The sequence below is a fragment of the Lepidochelys kempii genome, chromosome 18, assembly GCF_965140285.1.
Source record: "Lepidochelys kempii isolate rLepKem1 chromosome 18, rLepKem1.hap1, whole genome shotgun sequence".
Taxonomy (NCBI): Eukaryota; Metazoa; Chordata; order Testudines; family Cheloniidae; genus Lepidochelys; species Lepidochelys kempii.
Genome location: NC_136397.1, coordinates 15,261,242 through 15,286,783, shown reverse-complemented (window position 1 = coordinate 15,286,783; position 25,542 = coordinate 15,261,242). Strand labels below are relative to the sequence as shown.

Here is a 25,542-nt window from a genome sequence, read left to right as displayed (position 1 = left end):
TAGCAGCCTCCTTCTTCCCCACTTCACACACACACAGAGGCAGAATCTCATGCCAATACAGTTAAACCAAGACTCTAAGGCAAAATGTGTCTTTTCAGAGGTTTATAAAAAAACACTGGCTGTAAATATCTTCTTGCCTTCTGCTAGCACATAAGTACAACTCAAAGGATCACTGACAATCCTCAGGTCAGAAGGGCTTAACAATTGAGCACCCTTGTAATACTGCTCTGGACAGACAGGAAGCTCTCAAACCCTCCATTCCCCAAATCAGACAGTGTCACCTCCAGGGAGCTGCCAGCCTTCTACAAAAGGGAACCCCCCCGCCCCCTGTCCTTATTTGTCCTCACTTGTAGGCAATTCCTCTAATGTCACTTTACTAAGAGGATGAAAACATGACACTGATGAAACCATGACAATATTTACTCATCAGTGCATGGCAAATCCCCTGCATTTAATCCGCTAGAAGTTTGCATGGAGATTGCATATTAGCAGAAAGCAATCTCCCATGGTCATTTCAATCCCAATATTACTCCTGTTTCTAAGCACACACAAGTGCAAGCCTGTAAGAATAGCACAACACAAGTAACTGTATGTCAGCGCCGCCCATCACTCAGACCAACCCCCTACTTTCTCTTCCTTCCTTGCGCAGCTAAGATCTTAATTCTGAAATAGGGCTTCGCTGACTTCATTTCAGTAGCTCACTCAATGGGCCACACCTGAGTTTTCTAGCTTGAGTTAGTGGACTGCCCATCCACATGAGGTAGCTAATATGTTTGTAAAGGCTGGTGAAGACTCCAGGCTGGTCCTTGTGGGTACACCACAAACGTGTGTGTCCTGGAACAAATACTTGTAGAGCGTCCATGCTGGCCTTAACAAATGCGTTAGCTACCTTGAGTTAATAAGCAATCAATTAATTGAAGATAAAAGCCATGTGTAGACACGCTGTGTCAGACACTTATTTCTTTTCCTTTAAAAGTTACCATATTCCAGCACTCAAGTGTCTGTAGCTGTAAAGTCAATTTAAATCAACCCTATTCATCATCTGCAAAAGTGCAGTCCAATCTATGTCAATCCTGCCCCTTTACAATCCATAAGACTTGATATTTGGTGCAGTCCTTCTTCTGACCGCCAGAGCAGCACACATAGCATGCTGAACACTGTGCAAGTTCCATCTAGTAGTGCCTTTATGTACTGCATCACCGCTATCAAATCCCAGATACATTCCTACTGAAATACAGCTGCGTATCACTTGCCTCCTTTGATGCACACTCTGGTTCTTTCTGCAATAGCTCTCAAATTCCCTTCCTAACCCAGGAAACAGAGACACCATCTATTTTTAATTCACATGTTCCAAGACTCATTATGCTATATTTGCTTGCTTGCACAAGTACATCTGCACTACGTTTGTCCCAGGAACTGTACACCATGTACTTGAATTGCTTTCACTTCTGACCTTGCTGCTGAATTAGTTGGTGCCTTATTTAACCTTTCTCCACCAGTTTGCTATCAGAAAATGTGGAAATCTTGCTTTGGTTGCCCATCTTCCAAATCACCAATGTAGTGACATTACTCATAGCTACTCAGCCAAATGAGTGACTTTCCCATCTCTTTGTCTTGACACCTAACAGGATACCAAGTTATGTCACCAATCCTTTCTGGGGATCTAAAAGCGTTTTAGAACTAAGCACATTCTAATGATGAAGGTCCCCAAGCTTAGACCGAGGAGCTTTCTGGTAAGCATGAAGAAAAGTCTATTCCAGTTGTACAAGGCCCAAATGTTCACGGTCTAGCAGTGCAGAAAGGCTGAAGAGGTAAAACCTCCTTCGCACACCCTTTTCACTGCAGCTACTAGTATAGTACTGAGGTCACGCCTCAGCAGAGGCTGCCAGTTTCTCTGAACTGTGTAGAGGTTTTGCATTATATTCACTAGACACTATGATTACACTAAAATTGGGTATAAACTATGTGTTGGTAAGGGGACTTGCATGCCAAGAGGGAAGAAGGGTGGGGCTGTAGCAACCAACAGGAGATGTTAAGAGAGCTGAAGCAGGGAGGTCTGCTTTACGTAGTCAGCACTAGGAAGTTATGATGTTGCCAGGTGTTGACAAGACAAATAGATAAATGGGAGATAAAGGAATCAGAGAATCACCACAGATGTCAACAAGAGGGCCGGAGGGTATGTCTACCCTGCAAATCAGGTGTAATTGTAGCACAGGTAGGCACACCCGGCCTAGCTTTAATCAAGCTAGCATGGGTAACAACAGTAGTGTAAAGTGTGGTGGCATGGACTTCAGTGTGGACCAGCAACCTGAGTATGTATAGTCCTTGGTGAGTAAGAGTAAGAGTCCTTGTAAGCAACCTGAGTAAGAGTCCTTGGTGGGCTTGTACTGAAGCCGCTAGCCTATACTACCACATCTTCATTAGTATCGTTACCCACACTAGCTAGATTAAAGCTACAATTACACCTTAGTTTGCGATGCAGACATGCATAACCAGAGCCTTGATGCCCTCCCTCCACGGGAATGAGAAGAAGATATGTAACCTGTACCAGAAATCTGCCAAGGTAATAAGTGTGGAACTTCTCCTCCTCCCCCAGTGCACTCTGGGGTTTTTTTTTTTTCTTTTTAGCTCCTTCCTCTGAAGTATCAGGGATGGCCATGGCTGTAGATTGGACACTGGAAGGGGAGGGCCAGGGCTCTGAGGGGGAACTGAGAATTCTCTCAGGTGCTTGGCTGGCTGGTTCTTGCTCACAGGCTCTTGGGTCTAACTGGTCATCAGATGCGCGGTCGGAAAGGCATTTCCCCCCCCAGGTCAGACTGGCAGTGTAGTTCCTCTGCAGCGTGTAGTTGTGGGATTTTTCACAAACCCAGCAGTTATATAAAAACATCGACTAAACTTACCCACTTACACCTCCCCATCTCACAGCCTGACCACCACCCTTGCTGATTCTGAAAGGCCTATTTAATAACACCATTTTGGATTTGGATGCTTAATTGGCACTATTATCTTCCATTTCCGATCGTCTTAATCTCTGATCAGGGTAAATCAATATGCTGCTTATTTGGCAGGACACATGCAAGCTTACTGCTTATCACTGGTGTTATCTTCTCCTCCTCATTTCCCAAACATCCTCCTCCCCAGATAGCCTGAGGTTTGCTATCATCACTCTCCTTGCAATTATCATTTGATCCATCGGAAGGTGACTGATGCGCACACTTTTGGTTTTTCTCAAATTTGCTGTCGCTTTATTTTAACACCACCCTAACTAAGTTTGGAAAATAGATCGACATCCACGGCAATGTCCTTCACATCAGAGAGAGCAGTCACTTCACATGAAAAAAGGGCCGCAGACTTGTCCTGTTTGTCTCACCTGAACTTCTCACAGGCAACTGCTTGAATCACCATCAGAGAGAAAGCAGGGGCATGCTTGCATGTCCCACACCCACCCACACTTCTATCATGCAATATTTTAATAACCAATTGTTTTAAATTCACACTCTGGCAGAACAACTCCAACCATTTTCCAGCCTGAGACAGCCAGAGATCTCACTGACGTCTAGGTGCTAGTATTCAGTGTGTAGCGCTCTCACGGGCGTGCGCACCAAATGAACTACTAAGCTGGGTACAAAGGTACACAGGGAGCAAGAGTTTTAACCACTGTGTCATCTGACAAGTGCCTGCAGTCTACACTAGTGCTGCCACTGCTGATTGGGCTGCACCAGCTCTAGACCAGCAGAGGGAGAATTTTGGACAAGGCCTGGGTGTGTGAAGAATGTTACTGGCTGCTGAAACCTTGCCCTGTGCTCAGCAACGACCTGATCCAATCCCAGGGAAGGGTTAAATATCTGGGTGTAAAGTACCCAGGTTATTACAAGGGAGGCCTGCGTCATTTACACAGAGACGAAATGCCTAAAATAAAATAATAATCCTATTATTTAAACACAGTTGTACCCCAGCTGCACTGTGTTGTGGTTTCCCTTTGCCTGCGTGGACAGGAAAAAGCAGGTGTCTATGAGAGATCAAACACAATTATAGCTATTTCTAGCCACACGGTATAAAGAAAGCAATGTTATTCAGGGTGGGGCCACACCCATGTGTCATAATCTTGTAGAGACCTGGGTACGGCTGCCATGCTGACACAGCTAGAGATCATGCTGTGCATAGTTCCTGAGTCACGGGATACGACCCCATGATTTGGGCAGAAGGCTCTTGGATCTGGTATCATTCAATATTTTCATTAATGAATTGGATAATGGAGTAGAATATGCGTATAAAATATGCAGATGACACTAAAGGGGGAGGGGTTGCAAGCACGTTGGAGGACTGGATTAAAAATCGGAACAACCTTGACAAATAGGAGAACTGGTCTGAAATCAACGAGATGAAATTCAATAAACGCAGAGTACTACGCACAGGAAGGAAACAAATCAAACACACAACTACAAAACAAGGAATAACTGGATAGGCAGTAGGTAGCACTGCTGGAAAGAATCTGGTGGGTATAGTGCATCACAAATTGAATATGAGTCAACAATGTGATCCAGTTTCAAAAAGGCGAATACCATTCTGAGGTGTATTAACAGGCATGTTGTATGTAAGACATGACAGGTAACTGTCCTGCTCTACTCAGCGCTAGTGAGGCCCCAGCTGGAGTACCTGTGCCTAATTCTGGATGCTACAATTTAGTAAAGATGTGGACAAATTGGACAGTTCAGAGGAAAGCAACAAAAATGATAAAGGATTTAGAAAACCTGATCTCTGAGGCAAGGTTCAAAAACTGGGCATGTATAGTCTTGAGAAAAGAATCACAGAAGATGAGGGTTGGAAGGGACCTCAGGAGGTCATCTAATCCAACCCCCTGCTCAAAGCAGGACCAACCCCAACTAAATCATCCCAGCCAGGGCTTTGTCAAGCCTGACCTTAAGAACTTCAAAGGAAGGAGGTTCCACCATCTCCCTAGGTAACGCATTCCAGTGCTTCACCACCCTCCTAGTGAAACAGTTTTTGTCGACACTGCGAAGTTTTTGTGCAACAAGTGATAGCACTTTTAACAACGCGCTGGAATGAAACTGCCGTTGCGCGTGCACACTGTGCTCCTTGTGAGGGTGGAGCGCATCCACACTAGCAGTTCTTGCAACGGCAAAGACAGCCGTGCATTGTGGTAGCTGTCCCTCTGTGATGCTGCCACCGGGTGCTTTGGGAAGGGTTTGCAATGCCTCATAGGGCAGGCACGGCGTCCCATTGCTCCACGGGCATCCTACTACATTGCCAGCTGCTTTCCAACTGAAGGGGGGGAAGGGGGGGGGGCGCGGGAGTGTGTGAGTGGGTGTATGAGGAGGGGGAAGAGAGAGAGCCTGGAGACAGAGAGTGTTTCAGCATGCTGTCTTGTAAGTTCAGACAGTGGCAGGAAACAACCAGACCTGAGGCAAGGGGATAGGGAAACCCCAACATCAGCCCCCAGCGCTCTCTCTCTCTCACACCCCCCCCCAACATCAGCCCCCATCATGCGCTCTCTCTCTCTCTCTCACACACACCCCCCCCAACATCAGCCCCCCCCGCCCCCCCCCCCCCCCGCACGCGCTCTCTCTCTCTCTCTCTCACCCACACACACACCCCTGTGTTCAACAGCATGAGCATTCCATAGTGATGGTTTGCTTTGTGTCCTGGAGCAGATCAGCAGAGCAAGCAATGGCTGTCAGAAACGGAGCTTTGAAAGGGGAAGGGCGCATGCCTTCAGGACAGCCAGTTCAAAACAATGAGCAGAGCAGCTACTTGAGGGATTATGGGACACTTCCAGAGGCCAATTACAGCCCTGAAAGCAGTTGTTGTGTTTACCTTGGCAATGCAGCACAGGAGCACTGTGGAGGTGTTTTTTTTGCAATGCTGCACCTGAGGAGTTTCTGCGCACTAAGTGGGTTGGTAGTGTGTACACCTTGGGAGTTACACCACAGACAGCTGCTTTACTGCACAGTAACTTGCCAGTGTAGACAAGGCCTAATATCCAACCCCCACTGCAACTTGAGATCATTGCTCCTTGTTCTGTCATCTGCCACCACTGAGAACAGCCGAGCTCCATCCTCTTTGGAACCCCCCCTTCAGGTAGTTGAAGGCTGCTATCAAATCCTCCCTCACTCTTCTCTTCTGCAGACTAAATAAACCCAGTTCCCTCAGCCTCTCCTCATAAGTCATGTGCCCCAGCCCCCGAATCATTTTCGTTTCCCTCCGCTGGACTCTCTCCAATTTGTCCACCTCCTTTCTGTAGCTGGGGAAGAAGACTGAGGGGCAACCTGATAGTCTTCCAGTATGTTAAGGAATATGATAAAGAGGATGGGGGCCAGTTGTTTCCCATGTCTACTGAAGGTAGGATAAGTAGTAATGGGCTTCATCTGCAGAAAAGAAGATTTAGGTTCGATATTAGGAAAACTTTAACTTTAAAGCTCTGGAATAGGCTTCTAAGACAGGTTGGAGAATCCACATCATCGGAGATTTTTAAGAACACCTATCAGGAATGGTCTAGGTTTAGTAGTGCAAGGACTGGCTTGGGCTGGACTGGATGACCTCTCGAGGTTCCTTCCAGCTCTATATTTCTACGATTCTAGGATCTACAAGAGCAGCAGGGGTCAGCATCCCTAAGGAAGAGCTCTGGCTCGCTCCCTGGGCTCACCTTGATGTAGCGGGTCCTGCTGATGGAGGTGTAGATGCGAATGTATATGCGAATGTTGGTGATGGTGAGGTGTCACGTTGAACATCTGGAGCCGTGCCAGCGGGTCATTTGTGAGCGACGCCATCCGCTCGGCGTGTATTCTTTCTGCTGCCAGTCTGTCAGGGTAGCTCATTTCAGGCCGTAACTGGGGACCTGCCAGCGCAAGTCTCTCCCTTTCAAGGGGGTTCAAACCCGGGTGGAAGGAAGCAAACGGATGGGGTCCTGCCGTTGGGGGTATAGTCAGTGCGCCATGCCTGGCAAAATGCTCCATGGGGTTGGTAGCTGGGTGCAGTGCATCGAGTTCAGGTGGCTTCACCTCAAAGCCTGGTTTCATCCTCTCTCGCAACTCCCTTTCCCTGATCTCCCGCTCCCGGATCTCCCGCTCCCGGAGCTCCCGTTCTCGGATGGTGGGGTCCACATTATAGAGGCCAGGCATGTGGTAGGCCAGGAGAGGATCGGTGGGGTTCAGGGGAACAAAGAATGGGTGGTTGCGGTTTGTTGGTGACATTACATGAGGACGGGCGTACTCGCTGAGAGTCCGTAACGCGGGCGTGTCTGGACCTATGTAAGGTGGAACAGCGGCGATGGTTGTGGGTGGAGGTTCGAATGAAGGTCTCATGTGAGTTGGTCCAGGGAGCTGGGACTCCCCAAGGCGACCTTCATGGGAGGAGCTGGACACTTTCTGCTGCAAAGAATGGGGGGAGGGAAGGGGAGAGATTTTATTCCAAACAAACTAACTTGGCTGAAAAAATTCCCAGCACATTCACCCTTTCGCTGCAGCTCAGTACGGGGATAATCCTACACCCTGTCCCATGACAGCTTTCTCCCAAAAGCCTTCCCCCACATATGCTACGATCGAGCAAGCCCCTGAAGAGCAAGGGTGCACAGCACGCGGGGGTGGGGGAACACCACACTATGTTCTGCCCTTCCATTTGCAGGGACTGGCTGGCTATAGGCATCTTCCGCTGCTAACTACTACAACCCTCCCTTAGAAAGGTGCACAAGCCTGGTTAAAAAAAAAAGACTAGTGTGTTTTTTTCAATTAAAACAAGGCAGTATCGCTGCATGATGACCAGTTTCCCTGCCCTCGATTATCTCTGCCCACACCACAGGGGCTTTGTTTTTTTATCTCCAAGTAAATTTAAAAACCAAACCAACACTCAGAAATTAGTGTACAAGTTTGAATTATACACAGTTGGGGCCCTCCTGAGAAAAATTAGGTATTCTCAAGTCAAACACATGTCAAAGGTTCCCTGCCTTTGCCCTACCCCTTTCCGGGAGCTCCCCTAAATGGTACATCAGGCAACAGGCAAGGGATATGCCATGTACGTTCAGGCGTTCTGTGCCTGCAGCACAAAGGGAACCAACAGAATTCACCAACAGTTAATGGGTCTTTACTGTTCCTGCACATTTAGGTACCACTTTTCATCTTGAAAGTGTTTTATTGATGTCAGGCCCAATTCAGCCCCCAGGCTGCCTTGGCTTCTCTCAGTACAACAGAGGCTGCAGATCCACCAAGAGAAGATATGCAGTACAGTAAGCTGCCTACAACACCCTGTACCACTGTGGGGGGAGCCCTGAAGCAAGTGGGTGGGGCCAGTGCAGGAAGGGACAGGTACAAGTCAGCTAGATGTGCCAATGGCATGCTCACAACCCAAAACATTGCTTGCACCCACCCTCAATGTTCCTGTGCTTCGCATGTACCCGACTGCTCCCTCCATGCCATGCTTGTCCCTGCACTAAGCGCTCTAATGGAGGTTTGCAAATGTATCCCCAACATTTTACAGTCACCATTTAATACAGATCCTAACATACCCTTCCTGCACAGCAGACCGATAAACCTACCGCCGCTCTTTCTGCTTCTCTTTCACGCTCCCGCTCTCTCTCCCTCTCTTTCTCTTTCTCCTTCTCCCTCTCCCTCTCTTCTCTTGCTTTCTGCTCTGCCTCCCGCTTGGCCTTCTCGATTGCCTCCTCTCTCTTCTTGGCCAGTTTGGATCCTGCCAGAGGCATGAAGTACAGGTCTGTCCTTGCGCATGAGTTGTAGCCACGGTCCAGGTGCTTATAGAACCTGAGAGAGAAAACAGAGAATTTAGGCCTGGGAAAGACCAAGAGTCTGTGATTTGACAGCCTCACATCAAAGGGGAATTATACAACACTTCGGATTTACATTACGAGTTGCTCCACTGAGAGTCCAGAAAGGAACTAACTTTACTGTGTGTTCCTCCTCCACAGACTAGCCTTCTAGCAGGAACCTCTCACAGATGGTACCTGCAATATCAGTCTGAATACAATGGCTGACACTGGGCTCGATGAGGGTCTTTCATTCCCTGAAAAACGGTGACAGAATGATGAGAGATTTCCAAAGGCACAAGTGGGAGATATGTACCCAGCACCCGTGGTGCCCAACTTCCCTTTGTATCTTTGGAAATCTGCCCTGTAAACTTCATCCATGCAACTGAAATAACCATGTTTTTCAACACAGAAATAGGCTGCATGCTGGAGACAGAATACTAGTGGGCACTGTAAATTAATACCTGTAGAAAAATAAACAAGGGATTCTGTGCTGTATCAGGAGAGTAGTAAGCTTTGGGGGAGACTGGGCATAATTCCAGGGTTCCTGCATACAATTCATAGAGCCCTGCTGCAAGTTTTAAGGGGGGGGTGGGAGAGGAGGGGCCGCACAGGGTCTTACCTACATTGTGATTTAATACTTGAATGTCAGGTTAGGGAGACTAGGCTAGTAACAACTATATTCCAACAGGAACAGTGGTAACACAATTTCAATCAGCGTGGACAGGCTCTTAGACAACTGTTCTATTGCCAAAGAGGCTGGCAAACAGAGGTTGCAGTACAGCAAATCCCCAATTCCAAGACTGTAATACTGTAATGTATCAAGGCTGTAATACTCAATCCCTGCTGGCCCAGCCAGCAAGCAAGCGGCGAAACTCTTAATGCAGCTCTGTGGAACAGCAGAGCACAGAATGAAGAATTTGCCAACACCCTCCATTACCTGGCTGATTGACTGGCATGACTTGGTGTGTCCACCACAGTAGGTTCAGGAGATGGGCTTCTGGGTGGGGGAGGTGGGCTTTCTGGTTCCTCTGCCTCATCGGGAGCCTCTTCTTTGATCTGAATAGGCGGTATCGTGCAGGATGTCACCACTGGAACGTTTCCACTGGAAGCCGCAGAGGTGGGGACAGATGCCTGAGATGGGACACCAGGCACGGAAGGTGGTGTGGAAGTGGAAGGGCAAGATGGAGGAGTGATGGAAGGCGGGCCCCCAGGGACAAATGGATGCTGAGAAAAGGGGGCCTGGGAGGATACCTGATGGAGGCCAGATGGGGGATGGCTCGCTGCTGGTGGAAGACTCTGACTCTGAGTCAGGACTGGAGGCTGGGCTGGAGAAGACTGCAGTGGCTGACTCTGAGGCATCAGCTGCAAGGGAGGAGGGTGCGCAGAAGGAGGGTGATGGGTGGAAAGGGAGCTGAGAGGTTTCAGAGCCGGTGGTGGCGGCAGGTTGGAATTCATGGAGAATGGAGATGGCCCGGAGAGGTGGGGAGGGTGCTTGTGGGATGGGGGAGTGGGAAGCTGGGGGATCGGGGTCGTAGGAGGGGGTTTGATGTGAGGCATGGCCATGGGGGCTGGAGGCAGGGGCTGCTCCCGAGGGGGCTGCGGTTGCTGCACCGCTTGAACCTGCAGAGCGGCATGCGGGTGAGAAGCAGGCTGTGTCTGAAGGGGAACCTGAGACTGAGAAGGCTGTGTGGGGAGAGGGAAAGGCTGAGGAGGTACTGGATGAGGCAGGAGAGGCTGGGCCTGCAGGTTATGAGGGACAGGCTGGACCTGGCCATGAAGTGGAGGTTGTGAATGTGGCTGTGATGAGGCAGGACCCTGGGGCTGACTCTGAGACACAGTCAAAGGCTGCAGCGGCGGGTGCGGTGAAGGGAGCCTCTGAGGGTGCAAAGCAGGGGCCTGCTGTATGTGAGAGTGAGGTGGTGGTGCTGGGGGCTGGCTGGGAGGCTGAGACACTGACGGTGAAACCTGCAGGGGAGCTGTAAGGGTGCTTGATGCTGCAGGTATGGGTGTTGGTAACGGTGTTGAAACGGGCGGGGTAGAAGGTGGAGCCTGGGTAGGGACATTCTGTGCCTGGAGCATCTGCTGCTGAGCAGATGAATCCGAGTCACTCTCATTGTCCTGGGGGCTGGGGATACTGGGCGACGTGCTTCGATTGTCCTGGTCAATGTCCTTTGGATCACTGCTCCCGTCGTCGTTGACGCTGCGACTATCCGAGCTTTCGCCTTCCCCCTCGCCCTCCGAGGGAGAGTTTGGCCTGCTGATCTCCTGTTGAGACGGGGGAAAGGTCTCCTTATAATCACTGATATGGTGAAGGAGAGCTACCCACTCCCATTGGTTTTGCCAGCTTAATTCCAGCCACCCCCATTTATATGCTACACTACTGCCCAGCCACCCCATAGCCCTCACTGTAAATAAACCCTGCAGTACAGGGGATGCCAACATACAGGACTGAGGGCTAGAAACTCCTAGATCCAATGCTATGGGGTGAACCTGGCCAATTTCAAATGGACTAAGAATGTCAGGCATTACGTATACAAAATTCAGGGACTCGCAGACTTAACTGGTTTCCTAGAACTTTTTGGTCAGCTGCATTTCCCCCAATTACATTTATATTTAAAACACAAGGCCTGAGAGTGACTTCAGATACATTATGTTCTGTTAGGGCTACTGTGGCCAGGGACTCAGGTTAATTTTAGACCTATCTGAAGAGGGCTCTCACTTTGGTTTCCTTCCAGTTTGTTTTTGAGAGGTGTAGGGAAGAGAAAAAAACTGACACCAAAATAAAATTTGGACACAGGTTAACAAAAAGAAAAAAAAGCTAAAATCAAACTGTGCTAAGACTCTGGAGATACTAATATGGAAAAAGACAACATGCTTGGGCATCAATCCCTACCCACGTCCTTCCCTTCCTCTCCCGGCAGAAGGAACGCATTAAGAAGTGGGTTGCTTTCCAGCCACAGATTAAATTACTATTTGCTGTTCTGGCATTTTGGAAGCAGTTTAAATCAATGTTGTGTTTCTGGTTTGTTTTTGGGTTTGGATTTTAGATTCTCTCTATACTGGGGGGAGATGGTGGTGGCCAATGTTAGCCACCAGAGGAGTGCACATCCAGTTCAGAGGGCAACAGGCAGGACTGTCGCTCTACCACAGGGACTCACTTGAGTTTTGGATTTTTTGGCGTTGGTTCTCTCAGGTTCCTCTGTGTCAGATGCTGTCTTTTCCCGCTGGCGCTTGGAACTCTTGAGAGGAGAAGATGCCTCTTCTTTTATCTTCTGCCACAAAAAGAACAGACAGGAACAGTTTATTAGGGAAGTTAAAGTGACGCTAAATGGAGCACTTACTCACACTGGGAGGCTTCATACTAATGCTAACCACCCAGGAAAGTTCCTATGGAGGCGGAAAGCTGATCAGAGGTTAATTTAGTCAATATGCCTCCTCCCCTGTTCGAAGGGGAGGACAGGGATCTGCGTTCTGGAGCTGCTGAGGCACTTCCCATCTGGTAGGAGCTGTTCCCCATAGGCTTTCATGTCCAAACATAGCGGGGGGCCCAGAATGAAGCTACAGTTCTGCCTCGGAGGACATCAAGCTGGGAGGCAGCTTGCAAGTAAGTCCCTCACAGCATTCGTTACACAGGCTAGTGGGAGTAAGTGGACAAGCTGAACAGAACACTTATCAAGACATTATTTTAAACTCACATTTCTAAACAGGAATATATTTAAAAGGGAAAGTGCTGGTCCTACCCCTTTGACCTATATTAAGGTCCAAATGCCATAAGAAGTCCCATACAATTTGCCAGACAAGATCAGACCCAAGGTCTGTCTAATCCAATATCCTGTGTCTGACAGTGGCCAGCACCAGAAGCTTCAGAGGAAAGTGCAAGAACCTTGCAGCAGGGAGATGTGGGATAATCTGTGCCCCCATGAGACTGGCTAAAGCCCTGAAATGTGAAGTTTTATATCCCTTACAACATTGTTTGTTAGCACGAGGTGTAACATTCGATATTCTTGTTATCCATATAAACGTTCGATTTCCTAGAATCTGGCAAAGTTCTCAGTCTTGATATCATATGGCAATGAGTTCCACAGTCTGATTACCATGTATGAAAAATATTTTTATCAGTTTTCAACATGCCCCTTTTTAAATTTAATTTCACTGACTGTCCCCCTAGTTTTTGTGTTATGAGGCAAGAACAGATGTTCCCGATCCTACCTTCTCTAGACTATTAGTTATGTTATATACTTTTATCATATCCTCTCTCATTTTTCTCCTTTCTAAATCACAATCTTTCAATCTCTCTCCAGCAGAGGTTTTTTCCATGTCACTAATCATTCCTGTCAGCCTTCTGTGAATTTCCTCTAATTCCACAATATCCTTTTGAGATAGGGTGATATTTCAGATGAGGAAGTATCATTGATTTATATAATGGCATTATATTTATTGTATGATTCTACATCACACTCCTCATGCCTCGTAACACTGTTTGTTTGCTAACTGAAGGTATACACTGAGCAGAGATCTTGGGTGTGCTGTCTAAATTAATGCTGAAGTCCCTTTTCTGAGTTGACACGGGGTTAATTAAGAACTCTAAGGTTCATGACTACTTCAGATTCGCCCTCCAACATACATTACTTTGCCTTTATCAACGCTGAATTTCAGCTATCATGGTGTTGCTCATTTACTTAGCATGGTGAGTCCCTTTGAAGTCATCCTCACGCTCTTCTCTGAACTTCACTAATTTTGTGCTGCCTGCAAATTTTGCCACCTTTCCCCCTCACCCACTTTTCCAGACTATAGATAAATACGGTAACCACCACCAGTCCTAGCATGGAACCTGAAGGCACCCTGCTGTTAACCTTCTGCCACTATGAAAACTGACCACTCATTCCTTCTGTGTCCTGTCTCTTTGCCAGCTTTCAGTTCATCACAATGCTGTGCTCTTTGCCCCATGACTACTTTGTTTCTTTAGTAACTTCTTGTGAGAGTCTTTGTGCTTATTGAAAGTCTAAAATGTCAGGTTTGTGGGTCTGGGAGTGCTTTCAGAAAAAAAGTACCAGAGGATGCCTGAGGCGTTGGCCATTCACTTCTTTAGTATATATAGAGTGTGTGTTTATTTAAAAAAAAAAAAATCTGCTCATCACCATTACGCGTCCGCCTGTATGTATAGAACAGCTCTGATCACTGGAACAATGAGGAGCAACATCTACCCTCAGATCCAAATCCCAGGCCTTCTGTACAGGCAGGAAAGCAAAAATCCCCAGGTCAAACCTAGGTCTTTGGCCTGCTCCAAGCTCCTAAGCTGAATTCACTGAACTGAAAGCAGCCCAGATCCTGAACCAAGGACAGCGAATCTCAAGCAACTTTTACCTTGGTGGACTTCTTCACAGAGTCTGCTTTGCTGTCATTGCTGGAGGTGCTAGCAGCACTGGGAGAGTTGCGGCCACTGGATCTGATGTCTTCGTTAGTGGGCGAGGCTCTACCATCAGGGCTGGCTGGCTGCTTTTTACGACCACTACGTAGTGTAGACATCTATCAATTTAATACAAATAAAAAGCATATAAATAAACCAGTATTTTCCCAAACCTTTTGCTTTTCCCCCAAGTTACTGCAAGGATGAGCACTCTAGCTCAGTGCCTGAGAAATGAAAAACCAAGAGCGTTAAATGTTTTTACAATTTGTCCAGGAAGGCTCATCTGGGTTTAAAATGACAAGAGGCAAATCCTTAACTTGCCTACCCAAAATCATGAAGTGCTGCTTATTTTATTAAGTAGTGTCTGCTGGAAATGAGAACATTACAAAGATGTTCCCACAGCTGCTGTTCACATGCTAGGCATCTCTTTGTGAGGGGGAGGGGAAGCCTCCCCGCCCCAATGTTCCATCTTAAAAAAGAAATCTGCTGGCATAAACCAAGACAGATATGAGAGTGACCAAAAGAGATAAGGCATTCAGGTAGGCCAGTGCAGTTCCTAAAACCACTAAAAGCTTCCATGTGTTTCTGCTACGCAATGAGAATCACAGTAGATTATGTAGCAATAATTAATGCCGTTTCATCTGTTCCCTCCTAATTTAGCAGCTGTTTGGATGGATGGCTACCATAAAAATAATGAAGCCAACTTGAGCTGACAGCGCAACCTGACAAGGTATTCGGCAGCAATGACAACATTAATGTGACCAGAAAGGTGGAGAGGGGAGGCTAGTGAAAAAAGAAAGCTGTTACTGTCTGACAGTCCCAATCAATCAGGGTTTACGGATGGCCAGCCCCAAACAAGCTGAAGTTTCCCCTCCAACCCTGTTGAGCAGTAAGTTGGCTCTCCACAAGTGGCTCCACTTCAGCAATGCTCTCAGCACATTACTGTGGGCAAAGCCTTTTGGGACAGAATACCATACCTTTACGTCAAAGACTGTGATTATTGTCTATTTAGGCAATGAGATTTTTAACTTCAGTGGTGTGGGGAGAATGTATGGTAAGCACAAAGAGAAGTAGCATTTAAACTTTTAAAATTCTTCCTTGAAAATGTGTCCCAGGGTTACTGCTGAAAGAATCCAGCAAGCAGGAAGACAGGTACCAGTGTGAATTCTGCCGCATATTCTGGTCATTTACCTTCTTTGATGATGGCATTCATTCAACAAAAAAGAAGGATTTGTGTTTGAGACATTAAATATACACCAAGTGTGACTAGAACTCTCCAAGGGGAGTTACCTCAGGCCAATTTTTCAAAAAGGCCTCCAAAATTCTGCACACGTGCAACTGTATTTTTGTGTCTACAAGTATGGCAGGAATGCCCCAAAGCAGAGTGGCAGGGAAGAGATTGTAAGTGCAGCTTTAGAAGCCTATTTGCAAATACGACTCTCCACACTTGGAACTTTCCAACCTGCACCTCTCCTTCAGGGAGGAGCCTGAATGCACAGGTAACGAAGGGGGACGGGCCTACCGAGCCTCGACTCCGCCTCGTCCTCATGCTATGCTTTCCGCTGAGTCCATCATCTTCCTCTTTGACAGGCTTAAACATAAAGGGCGGAGGGTCCACTGGTTTCTCGATGGGCGGGAGCTCTCCGTACTTCTTGAAGTGGATGCGGCAGTCAGTGCACAGCAAGATGTTTTCGCGACCGCCGTGGTGCCAGTCCTTGGAGGCTTTTGTTGGAAATACACAATCTATTAGATATCGAACACCTACACTTTAAATTTAATACAAATTGGAACACTACCAGCCTTTACAGGTGACTAAGCCTAAGGTTTCTCTGGAAATCATTGCCTGTTCCAGGGTGACTTCATGTTTCCGTGAACATTTACCATGCTCAATTACAGACTATTTTTTAATTAAATAGACACCTGCTGCTTTGAAAAATAATAAAAGAAAAAAATGACTCTTCTGCTGCATTTGGGGAGTCTGTTAGGCAGCTATTCTTTCTTCAAGCTCTTGGTTTCTAAAAGCTAAATGCTTCATGAACATTTCATTTCTCCCTTCCCTTACTCACCTCCGGGCTCTAAGCATGCACTCTGTGCACGTGCACAAGCATCAGAGGGCTTTCAGGAGTACTTACAGGAGTGAAGCTGACGCAGAAAAGCCTTGATGCATCATGAATTTGTGTTATGTATCTGACAGTCACAGTCCAATACTGATTTGCTATACAGTAAATGGATTATATAAGGGACTCTGTTTAGACATGTATGCATGACTGCATAAATGTCTAACTTCCAGGATCCTCTCCCATCACAGTAATACTAATTTGCAATGGTAAATCACGATTAACTCTGCTAGAATGGTGCATATTTTGGCTGATCCGTCATTACGTTTTTAGCACAGCCATACATGCATGAAAACCGCGCTTCCTTGGATGAAGCGGTGTTGAGCACAAGGCAAGGAGATACATCAAGTGCATACTGGTTGTGAAGCAGTGACGGCAGGCGTAACCCTTCAGTTCCTGTTCGCTGTCCTCGCTGTCAAAATCATCTTCGCTGGCTGAGCTCAAGTCCACTGAGTGAGCAAAGAAATGAAGGAAAAGGGAAAATCAGAAGGCTGTTTTATTTTACACTAGTTGACTGAATAACCATTTATGGTGCAACATTTCTAGCTGTGCCTCTGGAGGTGCCATCATTCACGTGAAACAAGGCTGATAGCCTCAGTAATTGCCGGAAATTAAGTCTCAGGGCAATTTTCAAGAGTATGATGTTCACTTAACGTTTCTGGCCAAATTCCACATCAGATATTAATATTCTATAGACCTAAATTCCACCCCCTGCAGTTTTAACTGGAGAAGAGTCTTTTTCTTTTTTTTTTAACTTCCTGTCTTCAACAAGATGCGTAGCATTTTTGTGTACTCAAATAGAACATGCATGTGTTTCTGCAACAAGGACTTCTCTTCAAACTAAATATCTGAACAAATGTGTTCAAATGCCGTGTTTCACCCCGAAGATGGCTGAATTTCACAGGTGGGTAAAGAGATTCTTGTATATAGTTTGGTAGTGTGTAAAGTGCTTTGTGATCCTTCTGGACAAAGGCACAACAAGAGTCCAGTGCAATCATTCCTTAAAGGGTACATTTTATGACTGAATAACATTTTATTTATTCGCAAAAAGAAAAGGAGTACTTGTGGCACCTTAGGGACTAAGGAATTTATTTGAGCATAAGCTTTCGTGAGCTACAGCTCACTTCATTAGATGCATCCTCCCCCTTCCCCATCCCAAAAACCCTACTATGAAACCCTTCCAATTATTTTGGCGACATTTCTGAACTGGAGTTGGTGGGGTGATAAGTTGCTGGATTTAGTCCATAAAAAGGGATTAAAACTTCAAGGGAATCTTTAGCCTTTTATACGATGATATATTCCTTACAACCACACTGAGATCAGTGGTGCTATAACACTTAGTGATGTGCTAGACTGCATTGGGCTCTGTTTATTCTTTGAGCCAAAAGCACCTGAATAATCAATATCATGGTGCTTCTAAGGCCACGTCTATATAGACAGTGCTGCAGCGGCATAGCTGGCCTGATGCAGCACCCGTCTGGTGAAGACGCTCGATGCTGCCAGGAGAGCTCTCCTGTTGGCATAATAAAACCACGCCTGAGAGCTGCAGAAGCTTTGCTGCCAGGAGAAGCTCTCGCACCAACATTAGCACTCGTGTGCATAGCGCTACGTCGGTGTAATTTATGTCGCTCAGGGAGGTGGTTTTTCACACCGCAGAGACACATACATTATGCCGACAGAGTGTAGTGTAGACGTAGCCTTAAATTTGTGAAGATATAGCAATATTGACTATAACATGGCATTAGTTGTAAAGAACAGAAAGTATGGTCATGGAACACAGCTTGCAGGGGGAAAGTTTGCTTTATTTCTTGCCTTTTCTAAGCGCAGTTCTTGGAATAATCCCAGGGAAAATTCAACATACACAAGCAACTATGACAAACAGGGAAATTTAGAGCCAGGTCAAAGTCTCCATCCTTACACTGGGCTTCTGTGCCTAAGCGCTGCATTGCACGTGGTACAAAACATCACTTGCTGATCACAGACACCTGCTATACTCAGGCATAATGGTGTGGGAACAGGAGAAGCCAACAGCCTGAACTCCATTTTCTTGCTTTTTTCGGCTGAAGGCAGAGAGCCACTACATTACTGCAGTTCTATCCATCTAAACAAAGATAAATGCGCTGCTTTTAGCTGCCACTTACAGAATTCGCTAGAGGGGGGCCTGGAGGGAGTGCTGACTGGAGTGGAAGCAGTTCGAGTCTTAATTCTCCGAAACACAGCCTGCCTTCGATGCCTACGGTGGGCTCGGGAACTTGCTGCTTCAGGCGTTTTCTTCCAATAGTAATAGAAAGTGATTAGTTCTCCCTGTAAACACAGAAGGAATATGTTAGAGGGGCACGCACAGCTGACTTGTCAGCCCTTTTCTCTCTCCCTGTCCCACGCACACAAAAGAAAAAGCTTAAGGGTATATTTTCAGACAGACAAATTCCCTTGGCTAGAAGAGAAACAGATATTTTTCTGGGGAAGCAAATTTCAAAACTTTTTTTTTTTTTTTTTTTTTAAAAGTAGTTGGGTGGGAAGTCTCCAGCCACCACTTTCATACTGCAGGAAGTGCATGTATTGGTGATTCAGCAGGGGGAGCTCTTTACTTTAAGCACTATATCAATACCTCTGCAAAGAATTAGTAGGCACTGAACTGCTAGAGGTACCAGCTCTCCAATTTGCTGTAAAAGCCATGTAAAAGCTTAAAGAACCCTGGCACTTTCAGTGAGAGTGGGATCAGTTCAAATAGATGATATCCTGCCCATCTTAATACGCCCCAAGCATTAAATACACTCCTGTTTGAAAAGTAGAATGTTAGAATAAAAACATGACTGAGCATAAGCGGTAACCGTATTATTCAACCATATTAAAGCAAGCCAAACTTTAATCTAAATATATATGCCCACATCGAAGTTAACTAGGCAGGTAAAGGAGCACACCCAGGGAAGCTCGTGATAATTTCACAGCATAATGAATCTGGCTTACATTCAAAAACCTAGAGCAGATGATATTTCAACTAGTGGATGAAATGCTGAGCTAAAGAACAGCATGTGGTTTTAATCTCCATTCTTTTACTTTGAAATCCCGATCATTTTCTGGCGACTTGTCTGCCTCTAAGGTAAAAGGTGTTGTTTCTTTCAAGTTGCCAGAGAAACAGAGAAGTTCTAACTAGTCCCTTGAAAATCAACATCAAAACAAACATGCCTAAATTGCCCACAAAAAATGGTCTCTCTCTCTCTCAGGGCCAAATCCTGCCGTCTTTACTCAGCGTAGATCACTTGAGTTAACTCTGTACTAAAGATGCCTTCCTCAGTCAAAACTTCCAATGGCCTAGAACAAGCAGTAACAGCATAATCTGGGTACAGAACATCGCAAACAGTGACAAGACAGAAATTATCGGACACCACTTAAGGATTTTAAAGATGCTTAACTTAAAATAGAGAACTCTGGATGAAGCACACAACCACAAGGATTTTGGATAGCAGACAGAACGGATGTATTGTTATGCACTGATAGTGAGTGCAACTGATGCAGATTTACCAACATTAAAATGATACCCACGCCCAACCAATTCCAGAGTGACACTTTGTGTGTGAGAGAGAAAAAATTAGCTACAGCCCTAGATTAGGTAGGACACAAGAATCCTCATGAAAAAAACCTACTCAGTTTTCCAGAGTCTCCAAAAGTGAAGTAGGCAGGTATCATCATCATCATTCAATACCAATGGGTAAATACAGCCACTCAGGGCTTATCTAGACTTGGAATACGACAGCAACACAGCTGCACCACTGATGCATTTCAGCATAGACCCTACCTACACCAACGGGAGGGGTTCTGCCATCTCGGGAGGTGACTCACCTCCCCAAGAGTTGGGAACTCGGTCCTCAGAAGAATTCTTCCATGGACCTAGCATTGTCTACATCAGGGGTTAGGTCATCTTAACTACATCACTCCGGGGCGGGTGGGTGTGTGTGTATTTTTCACATCGCTGAGCGATCTAACTGGGTCGACCTAATTTTTTAGTGTAGATCAGGCCTTGGGAACTGAGAGTCGGCCAAGAGCACGGAATAAGGGCTGGCCTACACTGGAGTCTTACACTGGCACAGCTACACCTCAGGGGTCTGAAAAAGCCACACCCAAGAGACTATGTTGACCTACGCCCTGGTGTAGACAAGCGCTAGGTGGACAGAAGAATTCTTTCATCGACCTAGCTTCCGCCCCTTGCGGGGGTGGGGGAAAGAGGCTGGATTAACGACAGCGATGGGAGAACCCTCCCATCACTGTAGTGAGCATTTATACTGAAGCGCTACAGCAACACCGCAGTAGCATTTTAAGTGTAGACGTAGCCTAAGCCAGTGGTAGATGCAGGGACAGAACTAGGTGTCCTGACACACTGTTCCCTGCTCTAATCACGAAACCGTATTACACTCAATTAATGCAGATGCTTTAGAAACTATTTTTGACCCCATCAAAGTGGACCTGAAATCTATTCAGCACTACTGTTCGTCAAACTGGAGAGACAATTTATTGCCAGGGGCAACTGAAATTCCATGGAGAGTTCATACAATGCTCTTCAGGGCTTGTCCACATTTACAGCTCTGCATTGGTGCAGTCCTCTGCTGTAGCGCTTAGTGAAGATGCTACCTACGCTGACGAGAGAGGGTACAGGTACTCTGCCTCCCCAAGAGGTGGTAGCTACGCTGATGGGAGAAGCCCTCCCGTCAACACAGCGTTGCCTGCACCAGAGTTTAGGTCGGTGGATTTTCCACACCCTTGAGTGACATAATTAAAGCACTGTACTTTGCTAGACCTCGCCTCAAAGCCAGCAAATCTTAAGCAAACTTACCAGTCACACTTTACCTACAAATGTATCTTTATCAAACCCTTGGTGTCAATGTCAGGGAGAAGTCAGTAAATCTCAACTCTGCATCTGTGGATGAAGACGCATCCTCTGATGTGTTAACCAAAGACCGCAAACCAGTGTCCCCATTTCCCATCAAAAACAGGAAATGCGAATCAATCTGGGCTGTATTTACATGTGGCAAACCCACCAAGTCCTGAGGGAAATTAAATTACTGAAGCACACGCTGCACCATAAACAAGGCCCTTTGCTTTCGGTTTTTATTTTAAAATTTCCCAGGAATTTATCAGTATTTGTTACAATTTTTTTTTAAAGGTGAAAATTGGTGCAAAAAATAACTTCACAGTTTTCTGGGTAAATATTGGGGTTAATACCAGGGGATGGGAGGACAAGAAAAAAGGAATAAAGACAACAGTGGGCCCGGAGGTGGAAGAGGATGAAGAAGCAAAAGTTTCATCTCTTCACACCATCTCCTCAATCTCTTCTGGGCTCACAAATGAAGAGATGGCAGCTCGGTTACCTGGGCGGCCCAAACTTTCCTTCCAGAGTGGGAAGCTAGGTATATAGGGGCACACTGGGGCCTGCCCAAGTTACTGAGCTGCCACCCCTCCTTCCGGAGCAGAAAGCAAGGTCCAGGGATCCTCCTGGCCCCAGGGACACCTTCAAGAATCTGGGAAGAGAGAGGATAGCTGAGTTAACCCAGGGTATCAAGCCGCAATCCTTCCTTCTGGAGCAGGGAGCCTGATCCAGGGTGTTCCGGCACTTGTTTTTTAGGATTTGAACACTGATGTGCACAAACACACATGTGTGTGTTTCTACCTTCCACAACACTACCTTATTTGACCAGACAGTCTCGCATTTACACGGAGACTAATTTATTAACATAAACACATCTACTAATGCAATGGATTGGATTTTTAAAAATAATCTGTATTTTTATGTAATTGAGTGGTAAAAATTTTGGGGGGAAATTGGTAAAAACAGAATAGCTTTTATAAAACCCTGAAATATTTTTGGTAAAAATGAGTAACAACTAGGAATGAAGGGCATTGGCCATTAAACAAAGATCCTTTGAAAACTAACCCTGCCTATATTCGGGGTAAAGCCCACTTCAGAAACATACATCTTATTCCAAACTGATCCTTCAAAAATCTGTACGAAGACTCAAATTTTAACATTATTAATGAAACAGACTCACTTAGCAGAGACTAAAGAAATGGGTGATCACAAGAGTTAATGAACTATAGTTAAGATTTATTTCTGGAGCTTCAGATACATGACTCACTAAATGACTCAACCTTCAGTCACAACCACAGGGTTAAAAATCAACGAGGAAGTATGTAAGTAGGATTTTAATATTATTCTCCCAACGGAACATATGTACACAAATTCCAACCCAGGTTTTATTAGGTGCCTTGCCATCAAATACTATTCTGTCTACCTAAGGGATTAAATGATGGAGTGGAGTGAATCTGGGAGGATTAGGAACCGCATTTTGGTGACTGCATGGGTGGCAGGGGCTTGGGCACAAACAAAAGAACATGTCACAGAAAGCTTTGGTTCTACAAACAGAGAGCGAAACGGCTCCCGGCTTCACCACGAGTGAAGTCAATTGAACTTTAATCAAACATGCATAGTGTGTGCTGCCGAAACCCATCACACATAAATTTAGGGAACAAAAGCTGTTGCAGGAATCAATAGCCTACTGAAACATTAACACAGGCAATCATTGATCAAAAGGCCCCTTTACAAAAGGCTGCCTTGCAAATTAGCTACTGTTTTTGCTTGCAAGCAAACATGGGAGCATAAACTCTGCCGACATGAATGGCCTGTAATGATCATTTTGTTCCTGGTGATCTCACCTCATCTCAGAGCAAGGTCTTGTAGTCAACACATCTTACATCTCTGTATTATAATTGCTAACAGCATGATGAACTGAGCTGGTTTGGTGCCTGGGTACTGAGGGGAGGAGGGAAGAGGGAAAGAAGGTTGTTCTGAATCCACAGTGTTCTGGGCAGTAGCACTGGCCCAGGGAAATGCTCCTAACCAATCAGCCTATATTTAGTCTATTTTTAAAAACCTTTTCATGCCAGGAGTTGGATGGTCCTAGCAACAGATGCACTGAAATCATCCAAGATAAGATCAATCCTGTTTTAGTTCTGTCCTTGGGTAGTGGCTCTGGTGGGAACGCATTCCTCTCCTGCCCCCCCCCCTTTTAATTATTATTAGCAGCAAACAGGAGTAATTTCCCCCAAAATCTCCAAAATTAAAGACAAATAATATTAAATTAAATTAGGAAGCATGATAAAAAGCTGAGGTTGGCTCTGTGATTAACAAGAAAGGAGGGATATACTGCTGGGAAAGTCAAGCTCCACATGCCATTTGAGAACAGCTCAGCTGTCATGTCCTTCTGCAACCCAGTATTACTGATAGTGCTGCACAGGCTATTTGTAATTATTAGAAGGTTGCCTCCTTGGCACGAGGCACCATTCTCTCCTCTGCCACCATTTCCCTCCCCTGCCCTCCTGTGTTCTGCTGCAACTCAAGCAAGCACTATAAAATTAATAGTTATTCATGCCTGCCCCACTAAAAACACTGGGGCAGGCATTATTAACTACCCATACGCTTAACAATCTAACACGAAAGCAGTAAGTGCTGCATGCCCCTAGCTTCTCATTTATGGCGATTTGCAAATGTTAAGTACATGAAACTGTATGTGCATGCATCAGTGTGAGTGTGTGTGAGACAAGAGACACATTACAGTTGCACTGGAGCAACCTCTAGAGAACTGGCAAATCTGTTGCTTAATGGAGCTGATGGTCTACTAAAGCGGAGCCAAAAAGGCATTCCATGTGCTTGGTTAGAAAGGATGGGGCTGCGTTCGGATCAGCTGTTACCTAACAAAGGTGGTGTTTTCCTTGTTTCACACAGCCATCAGCTGAGTACTACCAGTCACTGCAGTTCCACTACATTCGACTCACAAGTACACCAACCACTTTTTGGGTTGTGCTTGATCTTTATTTTTCCAACACCACAAAACACACAAGCGGCTTATCCCTGTAGCACTTTCTGACTAGCTATTTTGTCTCATTTACTCAACTCCTGCATGTATAAGGAAGAGTCCAACTGTGATAAACCAACAGTCTGTCCAAACAGCTCCAATTTTGCATTTTCTGATTTTGCTATTTGAAGTTCTGCTCCACAGTCAGGAGAGGACTCCCTGTGGCCAGGTTGGGATGCCACTGCTGATCTCTTGACACCCGTTTGCTATGGCAGCTCATGCACTCTTCGACGACAGTGCTGCACTGCCAAGGAGCCAAAAATTATGTCCTTACAGAGTGGAAGCATCGATGGGAAGAAGTCTAACACATCAAGTAAATTTAGGGGTCCATTGCTGCACCTGCCTCCTTGTCCACTTGATTGTAGATCCTGGACCAGGCTCAACCACCTATTTACTCTCTGGCTCAACCAGAGCTGCTGCAACCATCCACCAGCTTGGCCTGGTTCCCCCCATCGCAGACCATAACTCACTTTGGTGGACAAGTTCGCCGCTCCTCACCCGTGATATCTGGAACGCAGTCTACAACACCTATCCTCCCTCCTTACACAGGCCTTCCTCTTATTACGGAACCTGGACCTCAAGCTCTGAGCTCTGGATATGAGAGTGTGCTCCAATCAGCATCATCCAGTATCAGTAACTGGCTCCTCTAGCTTGCTAGACCTACACAGACCCTTGCCTTCCTCCTCTCAAGTTAAGTACGCAGTAGAGACACATTCCAAGTATCCACCTCTTCCAGTTGGAACACATTTCCCTCTCCCACTATGAGATCTGGGACTAAATCCAGTCCTTGGGATAAGGGAGCAAAACTCCCACAGAAGTTAATGCAAGTTGCACCCTCTTAATAGAAAGGATGAGTTTGGAATCACCTTCCTTTGAGGTTTTTAAGGTCAGGCTTGACAACGCCCTGGCTGGGATGGTTTAATTGGGGATTGGTCCTGCTTTGAGCAGGGGGTTGGACTAGATGACCTCCTGAGGTCTCTTCCAACCCTGATATTCTATGATGCTATGATCCCCGGAGAGGAGATTTGTCTCTCCATTAATCTGCTTGGAATCCTGGATATTCACAGACAGTATACCCTAACCTCAGCTCAAGAGACACCACCATCCACTAAGTTCCTCTATTCCCTGCAAGCACAAATTCAATCTTCTCCCCTCCAGAACTTTGTTGTGCCCACCATGCTCACTGGCAATTATTAGTCTGCCATCAGTAATGCATCCCCCTCATAGCGCAATGGAAGCAGCACTGTCTTGGGGCCAAATGTCATCCTTCCTTCCCAGACAGCTTCCTTGGTGGTATTTGTGGGTCTCCCAGACTGAGGTGTCAGTGATGCTGCTCAG

The 25,542-nt window shown here is 46.2% G+C and overlaps 1 protein-coding gene across 15 annotated transcripts in view; it reads right to left on the bottom strand.

The window, feature by feature from the left end:
* The window catches only part of RERE (arginine-glutamic acid dipeptide repeats), a 402,629-nt gene that overhangs the window by 6,040 nt on the left and 371,047 nt on the right, over nucleotides 1–25,542 (bottom strand). For 13 of the 15 annotated variants that reach the window (XM_073316831.2, XM_073316829.2, XM_073316839.2 and 10 more), the window contains 8 exons: nucleotides 18,442–18,604; nucleotides 16,657–16,749; nucleotides 15,706–15,905; nucleotides 14,141–14,302; nucleotides 11,935–12,048; nucleotides 9,714–11,041; nucleotides 8,549–8,771; nucleotides 6,665–7,388 (listed from right to left, as the gene is read on the bottom strand). In XM_073316831.2, the coding sequence (XP_073172932.1) occupies nucleotides 6,665–7,388; nucleotides 8,549–8,771; nucleotides 9,714–11,041; nucleotides 11,935–12,048; nucleotides 14,141–14,302; nucleotides 15,706–15,905; nucleotides 16,657–16,749; nucleotides 18,442–18,604 (3,007 nt within the window). The remainder of the gene's footprint in view (nucleotides 1–6,664; nucleotides 7,389–8,548; nucleotides 8,772–9,713; nucleotides 11,042–11,934; nucleotides 12,049–14,140; nucleotides 14,303–15,705; nucleotides 15,906–16,656; nucleotides 16,750–18,441; nucleotides 18,605–25,542) is intronic. The other 2 variants (XM_073316842.2, XM_073316841.2) reach the window with 2 other exon arrangements.